At 42.5% G+C, this 21,645-nt stretch overlaps 1 protein-coding gene across 1 annotated transcript in view; it reads right to left on the bottom strand.

Moving 5' to 3' along the window:
- PDE1C (phosphodiesterase 1C) overlaps window positions 1–21,645 on the bottom strand; it is a 485,865-nt gene that overhangs the window by 368,892 nt on the left and 95,328 nt on the right. The window contains exon 3 of the mRNA XM_019628811.1: window positions 12,841–13,012. Within this exon, the coding sequence (XP_019484356.1) occupies window positions 12,841–13,012 (172 nt within the window). The remainder of the gene's footprint in view (window positions 1–12,840; window positions 13,013–21,645) is intronic.

The following is a 21,645-nucleotide window of genomic DNA, read 5'->3' as shown; positions in this document are numbered from 1 at the left end:
CAATATTAGCAATATCACACTTCGCTTTGCATGGTATTGGGCCATTTCCTAAGCGCTTTCATGCACATTATCACCTTTGACCTCACAATAGCCCTGATGGGTGAAAGGGAAGATACTTCTCCTTGGTTCGGACAATAACCCTGAGGTGCCACAGAGGCTCACAACTTGCCTGATACATGGCTACAGGAAGGCTCAGGTCACTTGACATCTATTCTATGCTTCCTCTAAAGCACTGAAGGTTCTGAAACCTTTTCGAAATCACAAATCCCCACGGGATCTGCGGGAAGTTTCATATTCCCTGCAACAGGAACATGTAGCCCTAGGCCCTCAGTTCAGACATCCTCAGACCCCCACGAAGTCATCCATGAGTGCCTGACCCCAGGTTAACAGGCTGCCTGACCCTCAGTGCCCATCCACATTACCCCAAGGAAGAAAAATTGCAGGTCTGGAGACACGGGGAGATGCAGAGGCCTTGGTCAAGACAGAATCCTCAAGAAAAAAATTCTCAACATTATTTGGCTTTAGTCAATGTGAAACAGGGAAGTGAGGAATTCGCCTAAACCCGCAAAGAATGCTTGGTCATTGTATGTTTCAGAAATGCCTTAATGGAGCAAACACCCAGTGACCACAGGGCTTAAATTGTTAAATTTAAAAAGCTGGCATTTGATCCAATGATTTCTTTGACATTTGATTGGGATAAACATGGTCACTTTGGAAGGTCCCTTTGAGTCCAGGCTTGAGAAAGTCCTTAGCTCCCTGCCATGTACTGGAGCCATAAATTCCAGGCAGGCAGGGACCACGTCTGGTTTATTTCCGTTGTATACTTAGTACCTACTACAATGCCTGGCACATAATAGCAGCTCAACAAATGATTATTGTAAATGAGTGAACCCTCAAAAGTTCCCAAGTCCATGGCTGACCCAATTTCCCTACCTTCAGAGAATTGTTCTTTTCTGAATCACCTCCTCCCTCATGGCATAGCTGACCACATTCCCTGATTAGACGTCCTTTGTGTCATGGACACAGTTTGGAGGTGTTTCTGCCAGGTGACTGCTGCTATTCAATGATGAATGAAGAGGTCAGAGGGAAATATTTTTGGATCATGTGGAATAAAAAGCACTACTATAAATGGAAATTATTACCCTGAGAACATGATTTATTATTCACAGAGAGGAAGATGTATAAAATAGTGAAGTACAAAGTAAAGCAGCTCAGTTTTGCTTCTACATTTTTTTTCTATTAACTTTGAAAATTAGCACTTTTGCATTCCACACATCTAAAATGAGGTTAATTTAACAATATGTCTAAGTGGGGAATATGAAGGCTTTTAAAGAAACCCTCCCCCAAAAAAAGATTCGTGCATTTACTTTCATTGTTTAAAATATTCATAAATGTATAATATCCTAAAAATAGTTCTCACTCCTACCCATTATCAAGTTATTTTCTAAGCAATAAATCTTCATTCAAACCAAATAGTCTCTATAAACACAAGAGTGTTTCTTAATTATCACATGAACCAAGTCCCAAAACCAGCTATTTGTAAGTGGAAACCAGCCCCACCTTAATTGCAGAATAATAAAGAACTCCCCCAAAACACTTACCAACTGTTCCCATGAGATGGTCCAATTTCTTCCACTCCATACCTATTTATTTATTACCCAGGACAAATTTCTTAACATATCTATGGAGCAGATTGTCTCATGCTCCTCTTCCCAATTTCTTGCATTCTGTGATCTCATGTTGGTAGCTTAAAATTGGCCCTGGTGAGAATATTTACACTACAGAAATTGGCAAATGCCAATGTCCATCAACAGCTGAAGGGATACGTAAACCATGGTATAGCTATGTGATAGAATAGTACTCAGCAATTAAAAAGAATAATCTATTGACATATGCAACAACATGGAGGACTCTTAAAATAGTATACTAAGTGAAACTGTCAGGATTTTTTTAAAAAGGATACATACTGTAGGATTCCAATTATTGTGTTGTTGGAAAAGTCATGACATATTTTGTCTATGTTTTTCAAAGGTCATTTATTTATATAAAGAGCAAAGATCAATCAATGATATATTGCCCGTTTTGTTCAATAACCTGTTGCCATCTTTCAGTGAGCTTCATAATTCCTTATTCATAGAAAGACCTGTCTTTATTTGCAAAAAACTAAATAAGGTGCTGATTTACAGCCTTATCTGAATTGAACGTTATACCACGCAAGGAGTTTTGAAGAGAGCAAAACAAGTGAAAGTCTGATGGTGCAAGGTCAGGCGAGTATGGTGGGTGTATCCAAGCTCCAATAATTTTTGACTTGTGTGTGGTCTCATGTTGTCGCGATAGAACACAACTCCTTTACAATGAACAAGCTCTGGGCGTTTCTGGATGATGGATTCGTTCAAACTGTCCAAGTGCCGACAGTACACATTTGAATTGATTGTTTGGTTCCTTGGTAGGAACTCGAAAAACACTACACTTTTAAAATCCCACCACACTAATAGCATAACCTTCCTCTGATGAATGTCTGCTTTCGATGTCGTTTTAGGCAAATCATCATGTTGGGACCAAGACCTTTTGCACACCACCTCTCGATCACCAGTTATCAGTCGCTTCAAAAAAGGATCGTTTCCTTCACGTTTAATGAGCATATTGCAGATATTTATATGCGCCGTCAAGTGAACTTCTTTGAGTTGATGCGGAACCCAAATATCGAGCTTGCTTACGTATTCCAGCTACTTCAGATGGTCGTGAACGCTTGAATGATGGATGTTCAATGTTTCTGCAATCTCTTGTGTCGTGTAACATGTGTTTGACTCGATCAATGCCTTTATTTTGTCATCATCAACCTCGGTGGACCTCCCTGACCGAGGAGTGTCGTTGAGATCAAAATCACAAGCACAGAATTTTGTGAACCATCGTTGGCGCTGACATTCTTGTAGAGCATTGTCACCATAAACTTTATGCAACTTTTCACAATCTTGACGTGCATTGTTTCCTTTATGGAAGTAAAACATCAAAATATGGAAAAAATGCACAGTTTGGTCTTCCATCTTCAACTTGTAAAATCCCCAAAACTCAACCAAATCACTCAATTTTTTTTAGCATGAAGCTAGAACTGTCAGCTGTCAAATAACACAGCAATAACATAGACGTGAATGACTCTAGTACTTCCAAAAATGAACTAGTGCCATCTGTTGCAAACATGCGTCATGACTTTTCCGACAACCCAATATATAAAAATCTAGAAAATGCAAACTAATCTGTACAATCTCTAGTGACAGAAAGTAAATCAGTGGTCGCCAGTGGATGGATTGGGGATAGGATGGAAGAGGCTGGAAAGAAGAACAACAAAAGGGCACAGGAAATTTGAAAGTGATGGGTATGTTCATTGTTTTGATTACAGTGATGGTTTCCCAGGTGATACAAGTGTCAAAACTCATCCATTTGAATATGTGAACATGTGCAGTGTTTTCTATATCAACGATATCTTAAAGCTGTTTGTAAAACTGTTCTTCTGTGTTTATTGCTATGATAGCATTTATTTTAGTTATAGTCTAATATTATATAAACTAATATTGTAATAGGAAAACAAACACTACTGTACCATACAGTAATTGTTGATTTACTTTTTTATTTCTTCCACTGAACCCTAAGTTCCTTGAGGGGAAGAACCTTCAGGAAGTCTTTCCTGGGCTCATGTTTTCTCCTCTCTTTTGCCCCCAACTCCTCACCCCAGGAACAATTTATGACCCCATTCTCTGTGCTCCAGTGGAGTGGAGGGTGGAAAGCACAAATGTCTTGGAGCTAAAAGGATTCAAGTTTACTCTTGGCTCTGCTGCTTCTCAGTTGTGTGTCCTTGGACAAGTCACTTAATTTTGCTGAGCCTTACTTTGCTAATATATAAAAGAGGGATGATATTGATACCTACCAGGAGCAGAACAAAAAGTGACTAAATCACTCCCATGAGTAGTATGTCAGCAAAAAAAACAAACCTCAGAAACCATCAGCATAGGCACTATGTGACTTTAATGAAGGGACAGGCTACCTTGAAGAAAAGCATAATGACAGTCAATTCAAAGCTGTAAGAAATGAGCACCATCACATTCAATCGAAGGGGTGCAGTGCTGACTGGAATTCCTGGATGAAGCCCCTCTGAAGCAGGTGACTCAAGATCCTTCTTGCAATGTAGTTTATTAAGAGTAAAGATGCTCTTTGAATCAGTGTTTTCTCTTGTATTAATCTACTCTAAGGATGCAGCTTAAAATATGGCAATATCTAGATGCCTGGATATTTTCATCATAGCACTCTTTTAAAGAGCGAAAGACTGACAACAACCTAAATGTCCAACATACATTCTCTCTCTCTCTCTNCTCTCTCTCTCTCTCTCTCTCTCTCACACACACACACACACACACACACACACACACACACACACACACACATTTTATGTGGCAACGTGCAAATATGCTTAAGGTAAAATGTTCAGTAAAAAGATTAGGATAGGGCCAGCTGAGTGGCTCAGTTGGTTAAGAGCTCACTCAAGAGTGCAAGCTCTGAGCAACAGGGTCGCCGGTTCGATTCCCAGCCTGAGCTGAGCTGCCACTGAGATGCCAACAGGTGGCAGGATGGCTCAGCTAAAATGAATGAATGAATGAATGAATAAATAAATAAATAAATAAATAAATAAATAAATAAATAGATTAGGCTATAACTATAAAAATAAGGCATAAATATAAAGTCTTTAGAAAGGATGCCAACATGAATGTAGGGATTATATTTAGGATTTTTTTCAATCTTACCATTTTTTAAATGTTCTACAAGGTAAGTATATTATTTTTATAACAAAAGTTCAGTTTGAAGAAGATGAAAAAAAGGAGGACAGGTGACAGAAACTGAGGCACTGTCTCAAAATCAGTTTATCCAGCAAATGGTGAAACCATGTCAGCCACTAAAAGTGTAAAACTTGTCCGTGCCTAGCAGGCTTTTGAAAACTTCCTCATGTCACGTTCCCAAAAGAAAACATGCGATTCGCCTACATTCTGTTGAATTGGCTTTTGGAGAAAGACAACATAAGGGACATTTGGTGATACTTCAGTTATCTTAAATGGTGTGGACATATGGCACCTCGCAGGATGGGAGAGCTCAGTCTGTGATCATTGTGAAACTCTAGACACCAGCTCCAGATAAACCCTCTAAGAAGGGAGCAAAGTCTGTATGTGTAATCACGGTCAGGAAAGGCCTTGATGGGCATTAGAAAAAATGGTGCCCTGGGGCAGCCACACACAGCAAGGTAAAGTGGATGTGGGAGAAAAGAAGGGAAGAAAGGGGGGGCTCGAGGTGGGGGGGGGCCTGCAGTGCCTACTGGACTCAGCATCACAGAGGAAGCCTTTAAAACCTACAGCTGCAGGAACGCGCCCCAGGGATGCTGGTTTAATCACTCGTGAGTACACTGTGCAGCCTGGGCTAAGAAGCACTGAAATAGAAAGTAGATAATAAATCTGAGGAGAACAGAGATCACTAAGTGTCATCAACAGCAAGGTTTTTCTACCAGAGAAGATGAAATTACAGCACGGAAGGAATTCACTTCTGGTTGCGGTGATACCACTGACGTTCACTGTATTAGAAATGTGAAATAAGTTCAGGATTTGTTTGGTCTCCTTTCTCTTAGATAGAGATCTCTCTCTCCGATATTTTTTTTCTCTCTCTCTCCGTCTCTCCCTCCCTCCCTCCATCCCTCCCTCACACACACACACACACAAACTCTCAAAGAATTGGACTTGAGCTGAATAACAGAATTCCTAGTGATAGTTTATAATTCCAAAACCTACAATTAATAGATATTAGAGACTATGTTAAATGTTTTTACACCTTTTCTGAAATGATCGTAGACACACAACAAGCTGCAAAAATAATACAGAAAACTGCCACGTACCCAGCACCCGGCTTCCCCCACTGATAACATCTTGCACAACGACAGTACGTTACCAACATTTCCACAGTCAAACATAGGGTCACATTATCACGAGGTTAAAAATGTAGCCGGGGCCCCCACTGAAAAGGACAGGGGCCAATCACCGATTTGGTTTATCTAGATTTGCATTATTGAAAGGCATAGTTTTAAAGGGTTTTGCTTTGTTTTTATTTAGGGTACCTTCATTTTACTGCAAAAGAAAAAAGAAAAAAACACGGTAAAGTCATTCATCACCAAAAGTTTCTAAGGGATGACATATGGTGCTTTTTGAGCCATTTCCCAGGGTAGGGTCCCATATCACTAGGTCAATCTGTCCCTTTACTCCATCCGCCATTGTGTCTTAGCCCGAGGCCTGGTCCTGAGGAGGAGGAGGATATAGTTCAAGAGACGTGGAAAGCCAGAGGGCCACCTTTTCTGACTTAGGCGGTTATAGCGAGAAGGGAAACTAGGGCAGAAGAGGGGTAGGCGGTGAGGCCTACATGTCCTCTTCTCGCTCCACAGGGACATCCCCCCGTAAACTGGAGGGTCTCCATCCAAGCAAACTCAGTAGCCTGTAGAGTTAGGTAGGAGGTTAGGTTTTAGCTTTCCCATTTTCTCTTGGGTTCTGTGTGATTTGGAGAGGCCTAGGATGTTCCCCCCAAGCTCCTGAGGCCAAACCTCAGAAATTACTTGGGATTGTGATTGAGCAGTTGGCCAGTGATTTGACATGGGGACAAAGTCACCAAGGGCTGAAGGCTGGACCACCTGATCTAGAACCATATGAGAATCACAACCAGACCTCAATGGGATCCAATGTACTGCTGGAGGGGGTTGCGGGTGGGGAGGACTTCCTTCATTCAGAGATTCCCTACACACTTCAGGCCTCTGTGTGGCCTAGGGCAGAAGTTCCTGTGCCTAATCAGGCAGCACGGGGAGGCTGAGCCACGCTTCACACTGGCAGAGAGATGGGGGTGCCAGCTCCAGCCCTTCGTCCCCCACCTGACAGTATGGAAGCTCCCCGATCCTCCCTGTGGGGTTATTCCAAGATGAATCACTTACACTTTGTAAAATATGCTGCTGGGAGTTATTCTGAGGGATGTACAGTGAAGGGTGTAGGATGCCTCAGATGAGCTCCACTCTGTGGGTGGAAACCTGGATTCCCCAACAGCCCAGTGAGAATGTGTTTGGTTTGAAGAAGGACAAGTTAGCTCGGGGAAGTTAGCCCTGGAGACAGATCTACTGGCTGGGAACCCGGGAAGGTGTCCACAAGCAACCCGTCTGTACAGTGCTCAGTATTGCTGAGCATTTCCCTTGGACATAAAAACAGTCATATTTTGGGTATGACCTAAAATTATCATCTCTTATGTTGTACTTTCTTCAGTTAATCCCAGTGCTTCAGCAGTCTCTTATAGGCAATAAAAGTACAAGATACTACAGCGAAGTGTAGCCTTCCCCTTGTTTACCCCATCAGTAGAGCCCATGGGGAAGACACAACATCAAATATAATATATAAACTCAAAGACAGAGACTGGCCCAGGATATCAAGCTGTGCTCACAGCACAGAACTGGCAATGGTGGGCGAGCAGAGGGTCACAGCGTAGCAGGGAACTGTGTTTGCCTGGGTCCTTTGAGAAGCAGATGCCAAGACAGGATTAGACATGCAAGAAATTTATCAAGGGGAACATCTGTAAGAGGAAATGGGAAAGGGGCCAGGGAGGCCGGGAGAGCCGGGATGTAGGGCCGACTCCCAGTGAAGGATAGAAGAAAGGGACGTTGGGCAGCAGTATCTTAGATGCAGTGGAGTTCTAAAGAAAGTTCAGCAAGGCCATCAGGGAGTCCTTGAGCCAATGTCACCATCAGAGGAGTCCCACGTCTCCCAGGAACAGCCAGCCTTAGCCGCCCTGACACTCTCGGTCATTGGCTCAGAGAAACACACCCTCAGCCATCACAGGGACAAATTTCCTTGCAAGGGGTTGGGGCCATGGGTCAAGCACGTTTCCTGTGGTCGAAGATGTGAGCGCTGCATTCACATGGCCATGACGGAGACAAACTACCTCTTTCCCAAAACACTATGAAAGGCCCAGGAATGCATGAGTAATGGTACCTGCATGATATATGCTTTGTCAATTTCCAGCACTGGAAAACCTGTTCTTTAAAACTTACAAGGAGATATTAATTTTTTCCTTTCTGAGAAATATTTTCCTTCTGAGAAGGCCAACATCGCAATAGAAACTCCTCTGAGTTAAAAAAAATTAAAATACCCTCACAATTTATTCTCTCATTTGAGGAAGACTCTAGTGATTTGGACTAGCGAAGGCTAGCGGGGGAAAATGTCAGCTTCAGGAAGGCAGCACAAAGTCAAGGAAGTAGGTGTCCCCAAAGTTCCCAGTGGGTGCCTAACATACGGCGATAGAGGAAGATATGTGAGCAGACTTCCCATGAGCTAATTGGGAATTTTAACCTATGACTCATCCTGGGGTGGGGTCCGAAGCTGCAGGGGATACCCCCCATGCCACGCCATATCATCAGCCAGATTGCACATTTCCTGAAAGTAATCAAGTCAGAAACTGGCTTCTTGGCTGCAGCCCCAGTGGAAAAATGACTGCCAAAAGCCAAAATGGGGATGAGTTCAACAATTTAATTCTTCATGGAAAACACAATCCATTAAATGGGATCTGACAAGGCCCTTAATCTCATCCGTAGCCAAGGGTGTTGGCTCAATGCAGTTCTGCTCTCTGCAACATATTCTTAGTGAGCTATGTATAGAATCAGGAACGCTTTTGCCAAAGCCCAAATAAGTCCATTCTATGTGGGAAGGGAAGCTCATCAAGCCCCCCAGTGATTCTCTGGGGAGTGAGTGTGCTCTTCTTCCAAATGCAAAATGGTCAAACCTGCCAACTCAACCTAGATTGGGAGTCATACAATTCAAGGGAAGTAGCCAAGATGGCCGAGGCACTGGATGGCTTCAGAATTCCCAGTACCATCCAAGAAGGTCAGGCCAGTAGCCAGCCTTGTTCACAAAGCACCCATAAGGCTGATATTTGCAGCCTGGGGTTCATTACACAACTCAGTCACAGAAGAAGGGGTCCAGGCATGGAGGAACAGTCCACTCCTCACAGGGTTTTGAAAACAGAGCGAGAAGACATGAAGGGCTGTCACATCCATTAGCCCTCAATCCTATCAATAGTCCCCAAGGCCTGTGCTGTTACTTCGCTGTCTCCATTTGGAAAACGAAGAAACGAAGACTCAAAACCATGGCTCAAATCACATAGTTTAGAGAAGTGTTTGCAAACTCATACCTGTGGTATTCCACAGCCCAGAGGGTGAGCCCTCAGATCATCACATCACGTGGGAGCTTGTTAGAAATGCAGACTCACAGGCTGCAATCCAGACCCACTGAACCTGGATTCGTGTTTCATGGGATCCCCCAAGGAATTTGCTGGATATAAAGTTTGAGAAGCACTGCCTTAAGGGGTTCCTATCCAAAAAGGGTGGGTGTATTTAAAATGTAAGTTTAGGCTGGAAAAAGATTTACTGTAACAAAACAGGGTCAGTCTCATAGGAGAAGCATCAAATTTTATACGTATATCCATATTGCACACGTAAATTATTAGAACCAATGGCGCAATCTTATTTCACCAACAACAAACCAAGAAGCATGAAAGCCAAGGTGATGTGGTGGTAGTAAACATGGTGGAGAGGTCATTGCTTTGGACCCAGGTGGACTGGGTTGAAATTTCCAGCTCTGCCACGTGCTGGGTGGCTTGAAGTCATTTTCCCGACCTGTACAAGTGGGATAACATCACTCACCTTGCCAGGCTTTGGGGGGGATTACATGAGCAAATAAATGGACAGTTCCTGTACATAGCAGATGCTTGATAAACACTGGTGTCCTTGACAGTCAGTGCAATCTGGGCTGGGTCTCGCTTTGCAAACACACAGGGGAGGCTGAGGAGAGAAAAGGCTCTGAGCAGCCAGCTCTTTCCTGTTCTCTTGGGTCCTCTAGTGGCAGGTCCTGAGATTCCTATCAAGATCACACTGGCGGGACTGGACTGACTGTCCTCCTTAAGTTCCAGGTTCAGTTTACTTTCATCTCTTTTAAGAAAAACCTGAGGGAAACAGCAGGTTCAAAGGGACAGGTCACGACGGACCAGGAGAACAGGCTTCTGAGGGGCAGGTCCCAGGAGTGACTACTTTCCAGACACTGAAGCCTCTTTATTTTCTTATAGTCCCCACTTGCTTCTTTTCAAAAGACTTGGGTTTTGAACACAGACTTTTCACGCCAAAGGCTTAGAGAGCTTTCAGAGCCCATAGTGTCTGCACCTAGAGCCACAAAACCCAAGTCTGATCCTCTGTGTGTACATATCTGCAAAGGCAGGCAAGGTCTCCAGGGAGTGATGGGCAGGAATACGGAATTAGTACTGACGGAGCACATCCTGGGTACCACACATTGACCTTGTCTCTTTCACATATATTATCTCCTTTAAGTCTCCCCAACAACCCTGGAAAGTATGTTATCTGTATCCCTATATCCAAGACGAAAAAACTTAGGCCAGGTCAGATATGTGACCTCCTCAAATTAACACAGCAAAATATTTTAGAGTTCAAAGGGTTACCTAAATTCTGTGTGTGTGTGTGTGTGTGTGTAAAAATATACACACATACACCACCATCACCATGGTAGCTAAGAGGCTCTGAATTTCAGAGTCGAAAAAAGAAAAAACCCCAACACCTCCACCTATCTTAGGGCCTGAAAGCACTGATCACTGATGCACCCCTGAGGTTTAAAAACATAGGGGTATAACACACTATTCTTCCTGGGTTTCCCAGAGTCACTAACATTGGGATCAGTAATTCTCAGGTTTCTTCACTTCACGTGTGAAATGGGGGGAACACGAGTGATACATTCCTATTCGCATTATTTAAAATCCAGCTACAACTCATTCCTTTCTTTGCAATCCAAAGACATATAGAAAACAAGTGGCATTATTACAAGGGTAACCTTGATTCTGCCCTAATTTATTTCTTGATTAGGAAACTATTCCCACATTTTAGTACTTTGCTTATAATAATTTACATACAACAAATCTCACAATTGATGTGACTTCCACGATTAGGGACTGCATTAGAGAATATTCACCTTCTAACAACTGAAATCGACTATCTTCTTTGCAAGCAAGGATGGTTCCCAAATAGCACGCAGTTGTATTAAGGAGGTTAATAAATGAATAACCGATGCCAACGAATTTCTAGCTTCAGTTGCTGAGAGGTTGGCAATTTACACATGCTGTGTTGTTCCTACCACACCAAATGTTACAAGGAACCAGATATAAATCCTGACCTGAACACACGTATGATTTAATCTATTTCTGAAACCAAGGCATTGACACATAATACAACTAGCAGATCAAATGAAGTTCATGGCCATCAATACATTCCTCTATTAAAAAGCACTGAGGGAATGCAAAGAGAAGGGATGATGGTAATGGAGTTGAGCTAGCGGACGAGATATTCTTTTCATCAGAGTGACCCTTTAGCAGTTCACTGGAGAAGACAATGAGCCTGACCTGGGACGGAAGGGTAGCTACAAAAAGGCTGTTCATAAAGAGGTTGACTCCACCACAGACGCTCCATGATGAGAACACACAGACCAAGAAAACCATTCACCCTCCCCTCATCCACCACAGTCACTTGCAGAGAATCGCAGGTTCGCAGACTGTGTTTCTCGCTATTCGAATGGGTTTTGTTGGGTTTTTTTAGTCTCACAGTATAGTAACCAAACCCATACCAGGAATAACAAAAGCATATTTGCCTTGCAATTCTTGCTCCACCACGGCATCAGTCACATTACATAAAGAAATCCAAACCCCTATTCATCACTCCTTTTCAGAACTCATCTATAATTCAGTCTACACAAAGAACCTTCACACAGTGAGATGGCTTTTACTGAGTGGTTACACACATCACCTGGATGCAAAAGAGAGCACATTTTTCAAACATATTTCATGGACTCCACGAGTTGTCTGAATTGTTTATGGGGAAAGAAAAGCAAGGTTTGTATGTTCTATTAGCCCTGTAAAAAGTACGAAAGCATTATATAATGGAAAGAAAAGAGGTAAAATTAGGGTAACAGGGAGAAAGGAGGAGGGAAGGAAGGCAGGCTAACAAAATCATTAAATCTTAACTTCTGATGCCAGTACTACTGTGTATTTCAAAAGTGAGTGTGAGAGACATATTCAAAAAAAAAATCACTTTGATACACCTGGTCCATACCCAGACTGATTTTTATTCAACACAGGTGAGAAGGTAAGGGACAGAGTCAGGATGAAAGAGGAGCACAATACAGAAAGACAAAAGAAGGGGCCTCTGCGGGAAGACGCGTGACTAAACAATGAGCGAGAACAGAGCACACACCACCTGGGACACCATACAAGAAGGTCCTCGCTTCCTTTTAGGAGGCAGCAGCTCTCAAGTCTCTTATAACTAGAAACCTTCTCCCGAAAGAAACTCTAAAGGCACAGGGCTGAATTAATTCCCAGCATGCGCTTTTCCTCTGTGCACTTATCTCCGTGCGTCATCCTCCTTTGAAGCGAAAGACTCATTAATCCAATTCAAACTGCCAACATCAGTAAATCCTTTGCCTCAGCGTTTAAATGCCAATACCAATTAAACACCAACAGCAATTTAACTACTAAGTGATCTTCCCTACATTCAGGAAATCCAGCCAGAAGTCCAGCTAGCATTAATTCCAACACTCCTTCATCAATTCTAATTTACTCCGTGCAAAGAAATGAGGTAATTTGCTGGCCACGCTGATGATTCATCCAACCGGATTGAAATGACTCCACACAAGCAAATAAAAAAAAAAAAACGAACTGAGTTGCGATCCACCAAACCTGAAAGATGTCTTCACCAAGGCTTCGGGGCTGTCGAGCTGAGGCAGCTCATCGGCTAGGATTTCCTCCGGTGGTCGGGGGTCATGGACAATGGTTGGCCGTGGCTTCTCCTTGACATTCTCTGTGAGTCCATCAATGAGCGAGTTCCACACACAGTTCTGCGACTTAGACCCTGAGACGTGAGGGAACAAAATGTATGCAGGTGAGTTACCAGCCGACTCTATGTCCTGCCTCGCCCAACTTGGCATTTTCAAAAGCATAACAAAGAAATTCATATACTCCATGGTCTCCACCGACATCAGAGGATATTGGTCAGGCAACTTATTGAGTAGCCAGTGGTTTTTCAATTTACATACAGCAACAGGCTCACTCTCTGAATATTCTGACTTACAGTAGTTAAGCATTATGGATACTATATACCCTGTCTCATTCAGGGGTAATCAACCCCCACTTCTGATAGAGCTGTACATTTTTACTAATATATTTATTCAACAGTTGGAAGGACTACCTTTTAGAGAACAGTAAAGATGTTCAGACACAAGTCTCCCCTATGAACTCAGGCTGCCTAAGGCCCAAGTTTTCGAGACTCCATTCTGTGGAGTCACCCACCCCAAAGAGGGCCCCAACTCCAAGTAGAACTCACTATAGGCAGGTTCATTCATCTGGAAGATGGAGACCCAAGGAGAATTACACGCGTGTTTCCTGATACCCTGCCCTACAAACACTTCAAACATGTAAGATGAATGTCAGAGGCAGACATGAAATAGATATGATGTCACAAAATAGGGCCCGATCAGCCAGGTAACCAACGTCGATATCAACAGTGATAAGTTGCATGGATACTATGTACCTTTGATACGATGCAAATGGCACTTTACCTCTGCGGTCTTCCTCCCCCAAACACACAACCCCAGTGTATCAAGCATGTTTTAACTTCTGTAAACTCAGTGCTTTAACATCTGCCCTACATACATATCCCAGAGATGACTTGCTCTGGACAATCCAATAATGCACCTGAGCACCAGGCCTTGTCCTCCTGCCTCCCTCATCTCCCATTTCCTCCCTTCCTCAACCTTCAGGGACAGTCTTCCTCCCAGGGGCATGCTTTTCAAATGCAAACCAACCACACCAGAGTCCACACTCCCAACCACCTCCCTTACCTAGCTTCCACAGCCCAGACCACTGTCTACCTGCTCCAATCACACCAGGGCAGGTACCAGACAATTAGGGACAGCCCCATGGGCCCCAGAGCCACTGAAGTTATTCAAACTAGCCGATCCTAAGCCAGCTCCCTCTGCTTTGCCCGTTCCTTCCTGCACAATAAAGGCTTTGGTCCGCAGTCCCCACCGCCGCCTCATCACTGACTCCAGTGCTTCTCAGAATTGCTTCCTTGGTGTGATGTGTACCCCCTCTTTTGGGATCCGTGGATATTAACAATCTTTTCAGTGGCAGTTGTCTCCTGATCTGGTGGTCTTACCATACCTAAATAATAATAAAACCTGATAAAACAACCAGTCCAGCCATGGGGAAAACATCAGACAAATCCCAACTGAGGGACATTCTGTAAAACACCTGACCAGTATTCCTCAAAACTGCCAAGGTTATCAAAAGAACAAAGAAAGTCTAAGAAACTGTCACAGCCTCCAGGAGCCTAAAAAGACATGATGACTAAATATAATGCGGTATCCTGATGGGTCTTGAAACTTAAAAAGAACGTTAGGTAAAAAAAAAAAAAAAGAAAGAAAACTAAGGAAATTTGAATAACTGTATACTTTAGTTAATAACAATGTATCAATATTGGTTCACTGATTGTGACAAATATACCACACTAATTAATAAGTGGGGACACTGGGTATGGGAGACATGGGAACTCTTTGTATTATTTTTTCAAATTTTCTGTAAATCTAGAACTGTTCTAAAATTAAAAACTCATAAAATACAAACACATAAATAATAAATATAAAGATAAAAATAAAGAAGTAAATAGTTATTATAAAAGAAATCTATGCGCAATTTTTTTTAAAGTAGAGCCTGAGGGCCTGACAATTACCATTATCCAATTAACATTGGGTTGTACATACAGGTTCCGCTCTTCCCAGAGAAAAGAAAGTCTTTATCTCTGCACAAAAGTAGTGACAGATCGCCAAGCCTTTCAGGGGGAGTACCTTTTTCTAATTCACACAGAGACTCTTTACGGGGCATGAGGAGGTGTGCATGGGGGGTAAGGAGTCGTGCCGGCTAACACGCATGCACGTGGAAGGTGGGTAGGAAACAGATATGCATGCATGTGGAGATGCCTCCCCTGAGACCCTGATGAGCCGCCTGCCACCCATTATAGCAGAAACACCCTGGTTTGCTGTGCCTCAAGGACAGCTGTGTCTCTAAGATAAAAAAGAACTTCACCTACCAAGCGGGGAACCTCACTAGGATCTGTGAACCTTCACCAAGGACACCCATGTGTTAGCAAACAACTCTTTTAAACACCGTGGTCATGACTGACCCCCTTGGGGTGCCCCAGATCCAAAGTGCTTTTCTGTAAATCAAGAGAAAACTAAAGCACATTAGTGGCAGGAAACAGACCCCTCCAACTACTGAAATGCAAGACAGTTTATTTATTTTTTTTTTTACACGTATATCTTAACAAGGTCTGATCCTATTGACAAAGGTCTGGCTTTGTGTTAACCAAGGTCTGGTTCTAGAAGCAAGAACAAGCAGAAGGCTGTTTCCTTAAATTTGATCGAAGTGAGGGCCTTACAATAAACTCCCTGCCCATCTCCCTTCCTCTTTTTCATTTATTCATTCAATACGCACATATGAATTCCCTCCATCTTCCAGGTTCTATTCTGGACTCTAGAAAGAGAAAGGTGGATGGGAATGTTTCCGTTGGGAACTAGAAACTCATAAGCAATCACAATCAATGGGCAACGCGTCATAAAAGGAGCAAATAAAGTGCTTTAGGAGGCACAGCAGGGCTCACCCACGCTGCCTCAGGGCCCTGGGGAAAGCTACACAGACAGCGTGACATCTGATATGGGCCTTAAGCAGGGCTTCAGCAGGTGGGGAAGACAGAGAAGAACGGCCAGTGCAAAGAGCACGTTCAAAGGCCCAGAGGCATAACAAAGCCGCCTATTAAGGCTGGAGCAAAGTGAGAGGGGGCAGTGCCCTGAGATAAGGCCAAGGGTTGGTTGGGCCAGTTGTAAAGTGCCTCGAATCCAATGTTAATCATTTTAGAATTTCTTCCGAAGGCAAGAAAGAACTAAAGATGTTTAAGCAAGGTTGTGGTGACAGAAAGGAAACGGGCACGCTGTAGAGTAGGGAAGCTGTGAGAAACAGGAGGGCGATATGAAGGGGTCCATGAATCCATTTTATCTGCAGACAGAATAACAAAGTCTTACATATACAAGATTAAGTATATAGAGATGTGATTAATAAACTACAAATGCATGCACATAATAGCTTTTTCACTACTTCCTCAGTCAGTAAATCAGAAGCTATCTCTCCATTAGGAGTCCCAAGTGGATATGTGGTAACACCTCCAGAAGTTGTACCAACAACTACAAAGATACACTGGCAAGTTTAAAAAGAAGACTGGTAAAAGCTACATATAGGATTCATTCAACATCCACTCCCAACTCCCTTTTCATTTGCCTTCTACTTCTAAAAAGGCTAGAAAACAATATACCCCATTTTCCAGCCTCCCTTACTGCCATGGCTAACCACATGTTATCATTTTGGCTGATGAAATGTAGGTGGAAATGCCTGGGGCTAGTAGCTCTTTTTGAACCAGAAAATAAAGTTTCCACAGGAGAAACACATTTTTGCTTTTAAACGTGGCCTTTCCCTTTTTTACCCTGTGCCTTTCTTACTTCGTCCTGCTGGAAGGAGGGCATAGTGTAAGAGCTACAGTGGCCAACATGTGACTGCGGGTGGCAAGCTTTATGACAAAAGCCTACATCTGGCTTATGGAAAAGTGGAAAGGAGGAACGAACCTGGGCCCTGACAGCACAGCTGAATAGCTTCCCTGGCGTCCCCTATCTCCAGATTTCTTGGAGAGACATACAAATACCTCCTTATTACACTCTTAGGACTTTGGTTGTTTGTAGCCAAATGCATTCCTAAATGTTACATGTGTGCTCACATAATATAAAGGTGCTCCCCCTATCCAAATGGTACCATCTGTAAAGCACTACGAATTGATATTTTAATAAAAACTTTAGTTATCTCATGAAAGGCATAATTACATTGCATACTTCTCTCATGTTAAAATTATAAACTTGTTCAATGTGAACAGTTTTATAAGCTATTTTGGCATTTCTTCACTTTTTTTTAATATTCTGGGAAAGTCAAAAAATGGAAATGGCCAAGTTTCTCTTAACTTTTGAGAGCCCAGAGAACAATGAACTCTCATGGGATTGTTGGGGAATTGTTGTTTTTTAACTTTAAAGGGGGCAGTCTTTGCTCAAGAAAATGTTGGGAACCATTGGGAACCACAATACATCTACCCAGGTTGCAGCAGGAAGGTGTACATGAGTCTACAACCGAGGTGATCAGCTAGAAGGCAAACCAGCCATGAGAAAATGAGGGGTCTGGAAAAGGCCGGTGATAATAAAAGGGTAGTTTTAGGGGATAAGCCAGCAGAGTTCATCAGACTTGGCAACTGAAGATAAAGAAGACAGAAGTGTCAAGATGGATTAAGGTTGCTGTTAGGCAGCCAGGTAGACTGTAATGCCGTTAGAAAATGCTGGGGGCAGAGCACCTAACAGGCCCATAGTTGCACCATGTTCTGAAAAGCTACATTTCAAGACAGATATATAGACAAAGATCCTCTCCATATTCATGAAGAGGAAGCATGCAGATGAGAAATATGTGATTCAAATGAGAATGCTGTATTTCAATAAACACTTCTATCATGACTAAGATAAAAATGTTCACAGCATGATCAAGTGAAAAAAAAAATTACCCTTCTCACCAAATCCAAACAATAATAAGAAAACTAAAATAATAATAAATGTTTTAAAGAAAGGCTATCAAAGCTCCAAGTTGTTCTGGAATGTTCTCTCCAGTTATCTGACTTGATAAAAGCCATAATTAAGTAAAACTTGGGCTCCACCCAGGAAGCTGTATAATAATTACAACAGCTCATATAATAATCATAGCAGCAGTCTCACCTACAACCTGGCCCTGTGGCACAAACCCCAGAGAGACCCAGGAAGCTGATAGAACATGGGACATTGTGAGGCGATTTTTGCTTATTTCTGTTTTAATCTCTTTCAGAAAGTAAATTATTAACATCTGCTTTAGGTGAACAACACAACACAAAATGGAAAAACAAGAATATTGAATATGCCTGGAGGACAAGTTCACTGAAACATGCCAATCATCAACAGAAGGGGACACACGTTTGTGTCCCCAATACTCTAATAAAGGGCTGAGCACTTCAGAGCTCTGTGCCAGATGCTTCTAGACATACAGAAACCTTTACTACCACATCATCCCTGCCCTAAAGAAGCTTGGGAGAGGCAGAAAAACCGCAAGGAAGCTACTGACTGGCTCAGACTAGGGCCAGTTTTGGAAAAAATGAGCCACTTTTTCCCTACCTCTCATTCCCATCCCTTCCATAACCATTGTCAAGAAAAATGGTTAAAGTGCGAGCTCTGAGCCACAGGGTTACTGGTTCCATTCCAGGCCTGAACTGAGCTGCTGCTGAGTTGCCAAGAGGTGTCAGGATGGCTCAGCTAAAAAAATAATAATAATAAATAAAAAGAAAAATGGTTGAAGACTTTGAAATGGACAAAAAGTTTGGTGGGTAGCCTGTCTAGTCACCCATCTTGGTTATCTCCATTTTTCATTATCTTGGAGCTATTTTACAGTTCTGTAAATTGGAGAAAACTGATAGTAATGCAAATGATTCTTGATTATAGAAACATAAATTGTGTCCAATGGGATGACAATTAGTGATCGCCTTGTAGATACTGATGAGTGCTGCCAGTTTTACATCTATTAAGCAAATTCACTGCAGCATTCCTGATGGACTTGTATATTTGTCTGCTCATTGGCGTCTCCTTCAAACCAGTTGTAACATCTTACTTGTTTCTTCATCAATTAATGAGTTAAATAAGTTCTTTGACACATATTCACTTTGTATTTGTATGATTTTTTTTAACTATTCTTTAGCAATATCGAAGTTCTCATGCTGTCCACAATCAACATCTGCTGTATCCCCTTCAGTTCTCCTACAATTAGCCTCGCCACATCTAATGGCATTATGTAATGTCCTTCTTTATCCCTGATATCTTTCCTTGATTTGAGGTCTGCTCTGTTTAAAATTAATATAGCTGGCTACTCTGGTTTTTTTTTTTACTAGTGTTAGCATAGTATATTTTTCTCCATCAATTCACTCTTCATCTATGATTTTTTATCTTTAAAGTGGGTTTCTTATAGGTGATTATAGTTGGGTCTTGTTTTCTGATCCACTCTGACAACCTGTCTTTTAATTGGTGTACTTAGTCCATTAACATCCAAAGGATTATCGATATAATTGGATTAATATCTACCATATTCATTACTGTTTTCTATTTGTTACCCTTGTTTTTCATTTCTATTGTTGTCTTCCACTGTTTTTCTGCCTTTTGTGGTTTTAATTGAGCACCTGATACGATTCAATTGTCTCTCTTAGCATATTGGTTAAAGGTCTTTTTTTCTTTTTCTTTTTCTTTTTTTTTAGTGGTTACCCTGGAGTTCACAATATACATTGACAGCTAATTCAAGACCACTTTCAAATAACACTATACCACTTCACAGGTAGTGTGACTACCTGATAATAACAAAATAATCCTAATTCCTCCCTCTCATCGCTTGTATCATTGCTGTCACAGACCTTCAGAGGAGCTGTGGGTGATCAGAATTATGCCCCTGAGGAATGGAAGAGGGGACATTTATCTGCAGGCTCTGATACCTCAAGCAAGGGTAACCCCACAGGATATTAATTCCCTAGCCCTTCTGGGTCTACTATAAATGACTGTGGGGCAGTTTCCATATCAGCAGAGAATCCTGAGGACAAAAATCAAGAGAAAGCAGGATAGCTAGAGCTTAAATAGTGAACCAAGAGGATGTAAAGCTGGGCTCAAGGTGCGCCCAACGTACAGTTTCCACACAGTTCTTGTGCCCTAGGAAATACAACCAGGATCCCATCTGCTATTCATCCCTGCCTTAGAAGGGCCACAACAGCCCCCTGCGTGGCTCATCCCAACTCAATTTGATGCGAGCCTTTGGGGGCACGCTCCTCTTTGAACTCTGAGGGAGTAGGAAAGAACTCTCCCTCTGATTCTCTACAAACGTGGGCAGAGCCCTCTCCAGGGGCACTGACATGGTGTGCTCTGACAAAATGAAAAGTAAAAATTCCCCTGCTCTGATTTATTTTAAGGTGATTTTAAAAGCATGAAATGCTTCTGACTAAATAGAAGCAAAAATGTAGAAACAGATAGAGTCACACAGGTCTCTCTCAATAAACTCTAATACCCAAGGGGGAAATTATAGATAAGCTAAGCCTTCAGGGCACCGAAAATAATGTGGCTCAGGTGCAGGAAATGAGCAACTCCATTCAGCCCACTCTACCTCATCTGCTTCTGCCCACTCCCCTCCCCACCCCTCCCTAGCTGTCCTCTCTTCTTTGACTTATTCCTGACCTTTATTCAATGCCTAATACATTCTCCTTTCCTGTTGTCTCCCCCTCTGTCCCTGCCATAAATCCCCTCCCCACTTTTGACAAAGACACCTTTTCGTGGACTCCATGAGCCTTCCAGGTTGATTATAAATCTTCCGGGGCCATAACCTCCAGTAGCAGCATCCATACCACTGAGCTTATTAGGAGAACAAGTGCTCAGGTTCAGATGGAACAAACACTTGTTCAGTACTTGCTGTGTGTTAGGCATTGTCACGATGCCTTCACCTGGGTTACCTTATTTAATCATCAAGTCAACCTTCCGAAGTCAGTAGTATGGAAACATATTGGACACTAGGACATTAAGGCTCCAAGAGATCAGATAGCCCAGGTCAGAATGAGAAAACAACAGACTGCTTCGACCTCAAATTCTCCTTCTCCTGATCCAGGGCTCAGGGCGATACGTCACACCATTTGTCCTTTCTTTATGAGCAAACAAACATACACATAATGATGTAGAGCACGTAGAATGTTCCACATTTTCTACTAGGAAACAGACGAAGTAAGATACACCCTAGCTGCTACTAGGGAGAGCCTTGACACTGCTTAGTCCTCTTACATGAAAGCAGTTTGCAGCTTCTTTTAGAGAAGGAAGTTCAGGTTGCTGGGGGAGATGAATAATGCAGGGCGAGTTTAATGGGTAGAGAAAAGACAAGAAAGCAAGAAAATGAGATGAGAAAAATCTGAATCCGAAATAACTACAGAATCATTCTGAAATGTGTCTGATGGTGGCAGCCTGATAGACTGCTGGCAGGAAAAGCCCAAGGTGTTGGGGTAATCCCATTTAAATCTGACAAGTGATTTATCAGCTTGGCTCCTGATTTAAAAAAAAAAATACACAAAGATGATGCTGGCTGAAGGCTGAGAAGGTAGAATCCTGCAAAGCACAGAGGAAAGAAGAGATTTAATTCTCCAGGAAAGTTTTTTAAAAATTCTTGGAGGGCCGGCCGAGTGGCTCAGTTGGTTAAGAGCTCGCTCAAGAGTTTGAGCTCTGAGCAACAGTGGTTCGAGTCCAGCCCGAGCTGAGTAGCAGGATGGCTCAGAAAAAAAAAAAAAAAAAAACATTCTTGGAAACCATCAATGGT

Source organism: Hipposideros armiger, unplaced genomic scaffold (genome assembly GCF_001890085.2).
Source record: "Hipposideros armiger isolate ML-2016 unplaced genomic scaffold, ASM189008v1 scaffold_809, whole genome shotgun sequence".
In the NCBI taxonomy this organism is placed as follows: domain Eukaryota; kingdom Metazoa; phylum Chordata; class Mammalia; order Chiroptera; family Hipposideridae; genus Hipposideros; species Hipposideros armiger.
This window is presented reverse-complemented; position numbering and strand designations above follow the sequence as displayed.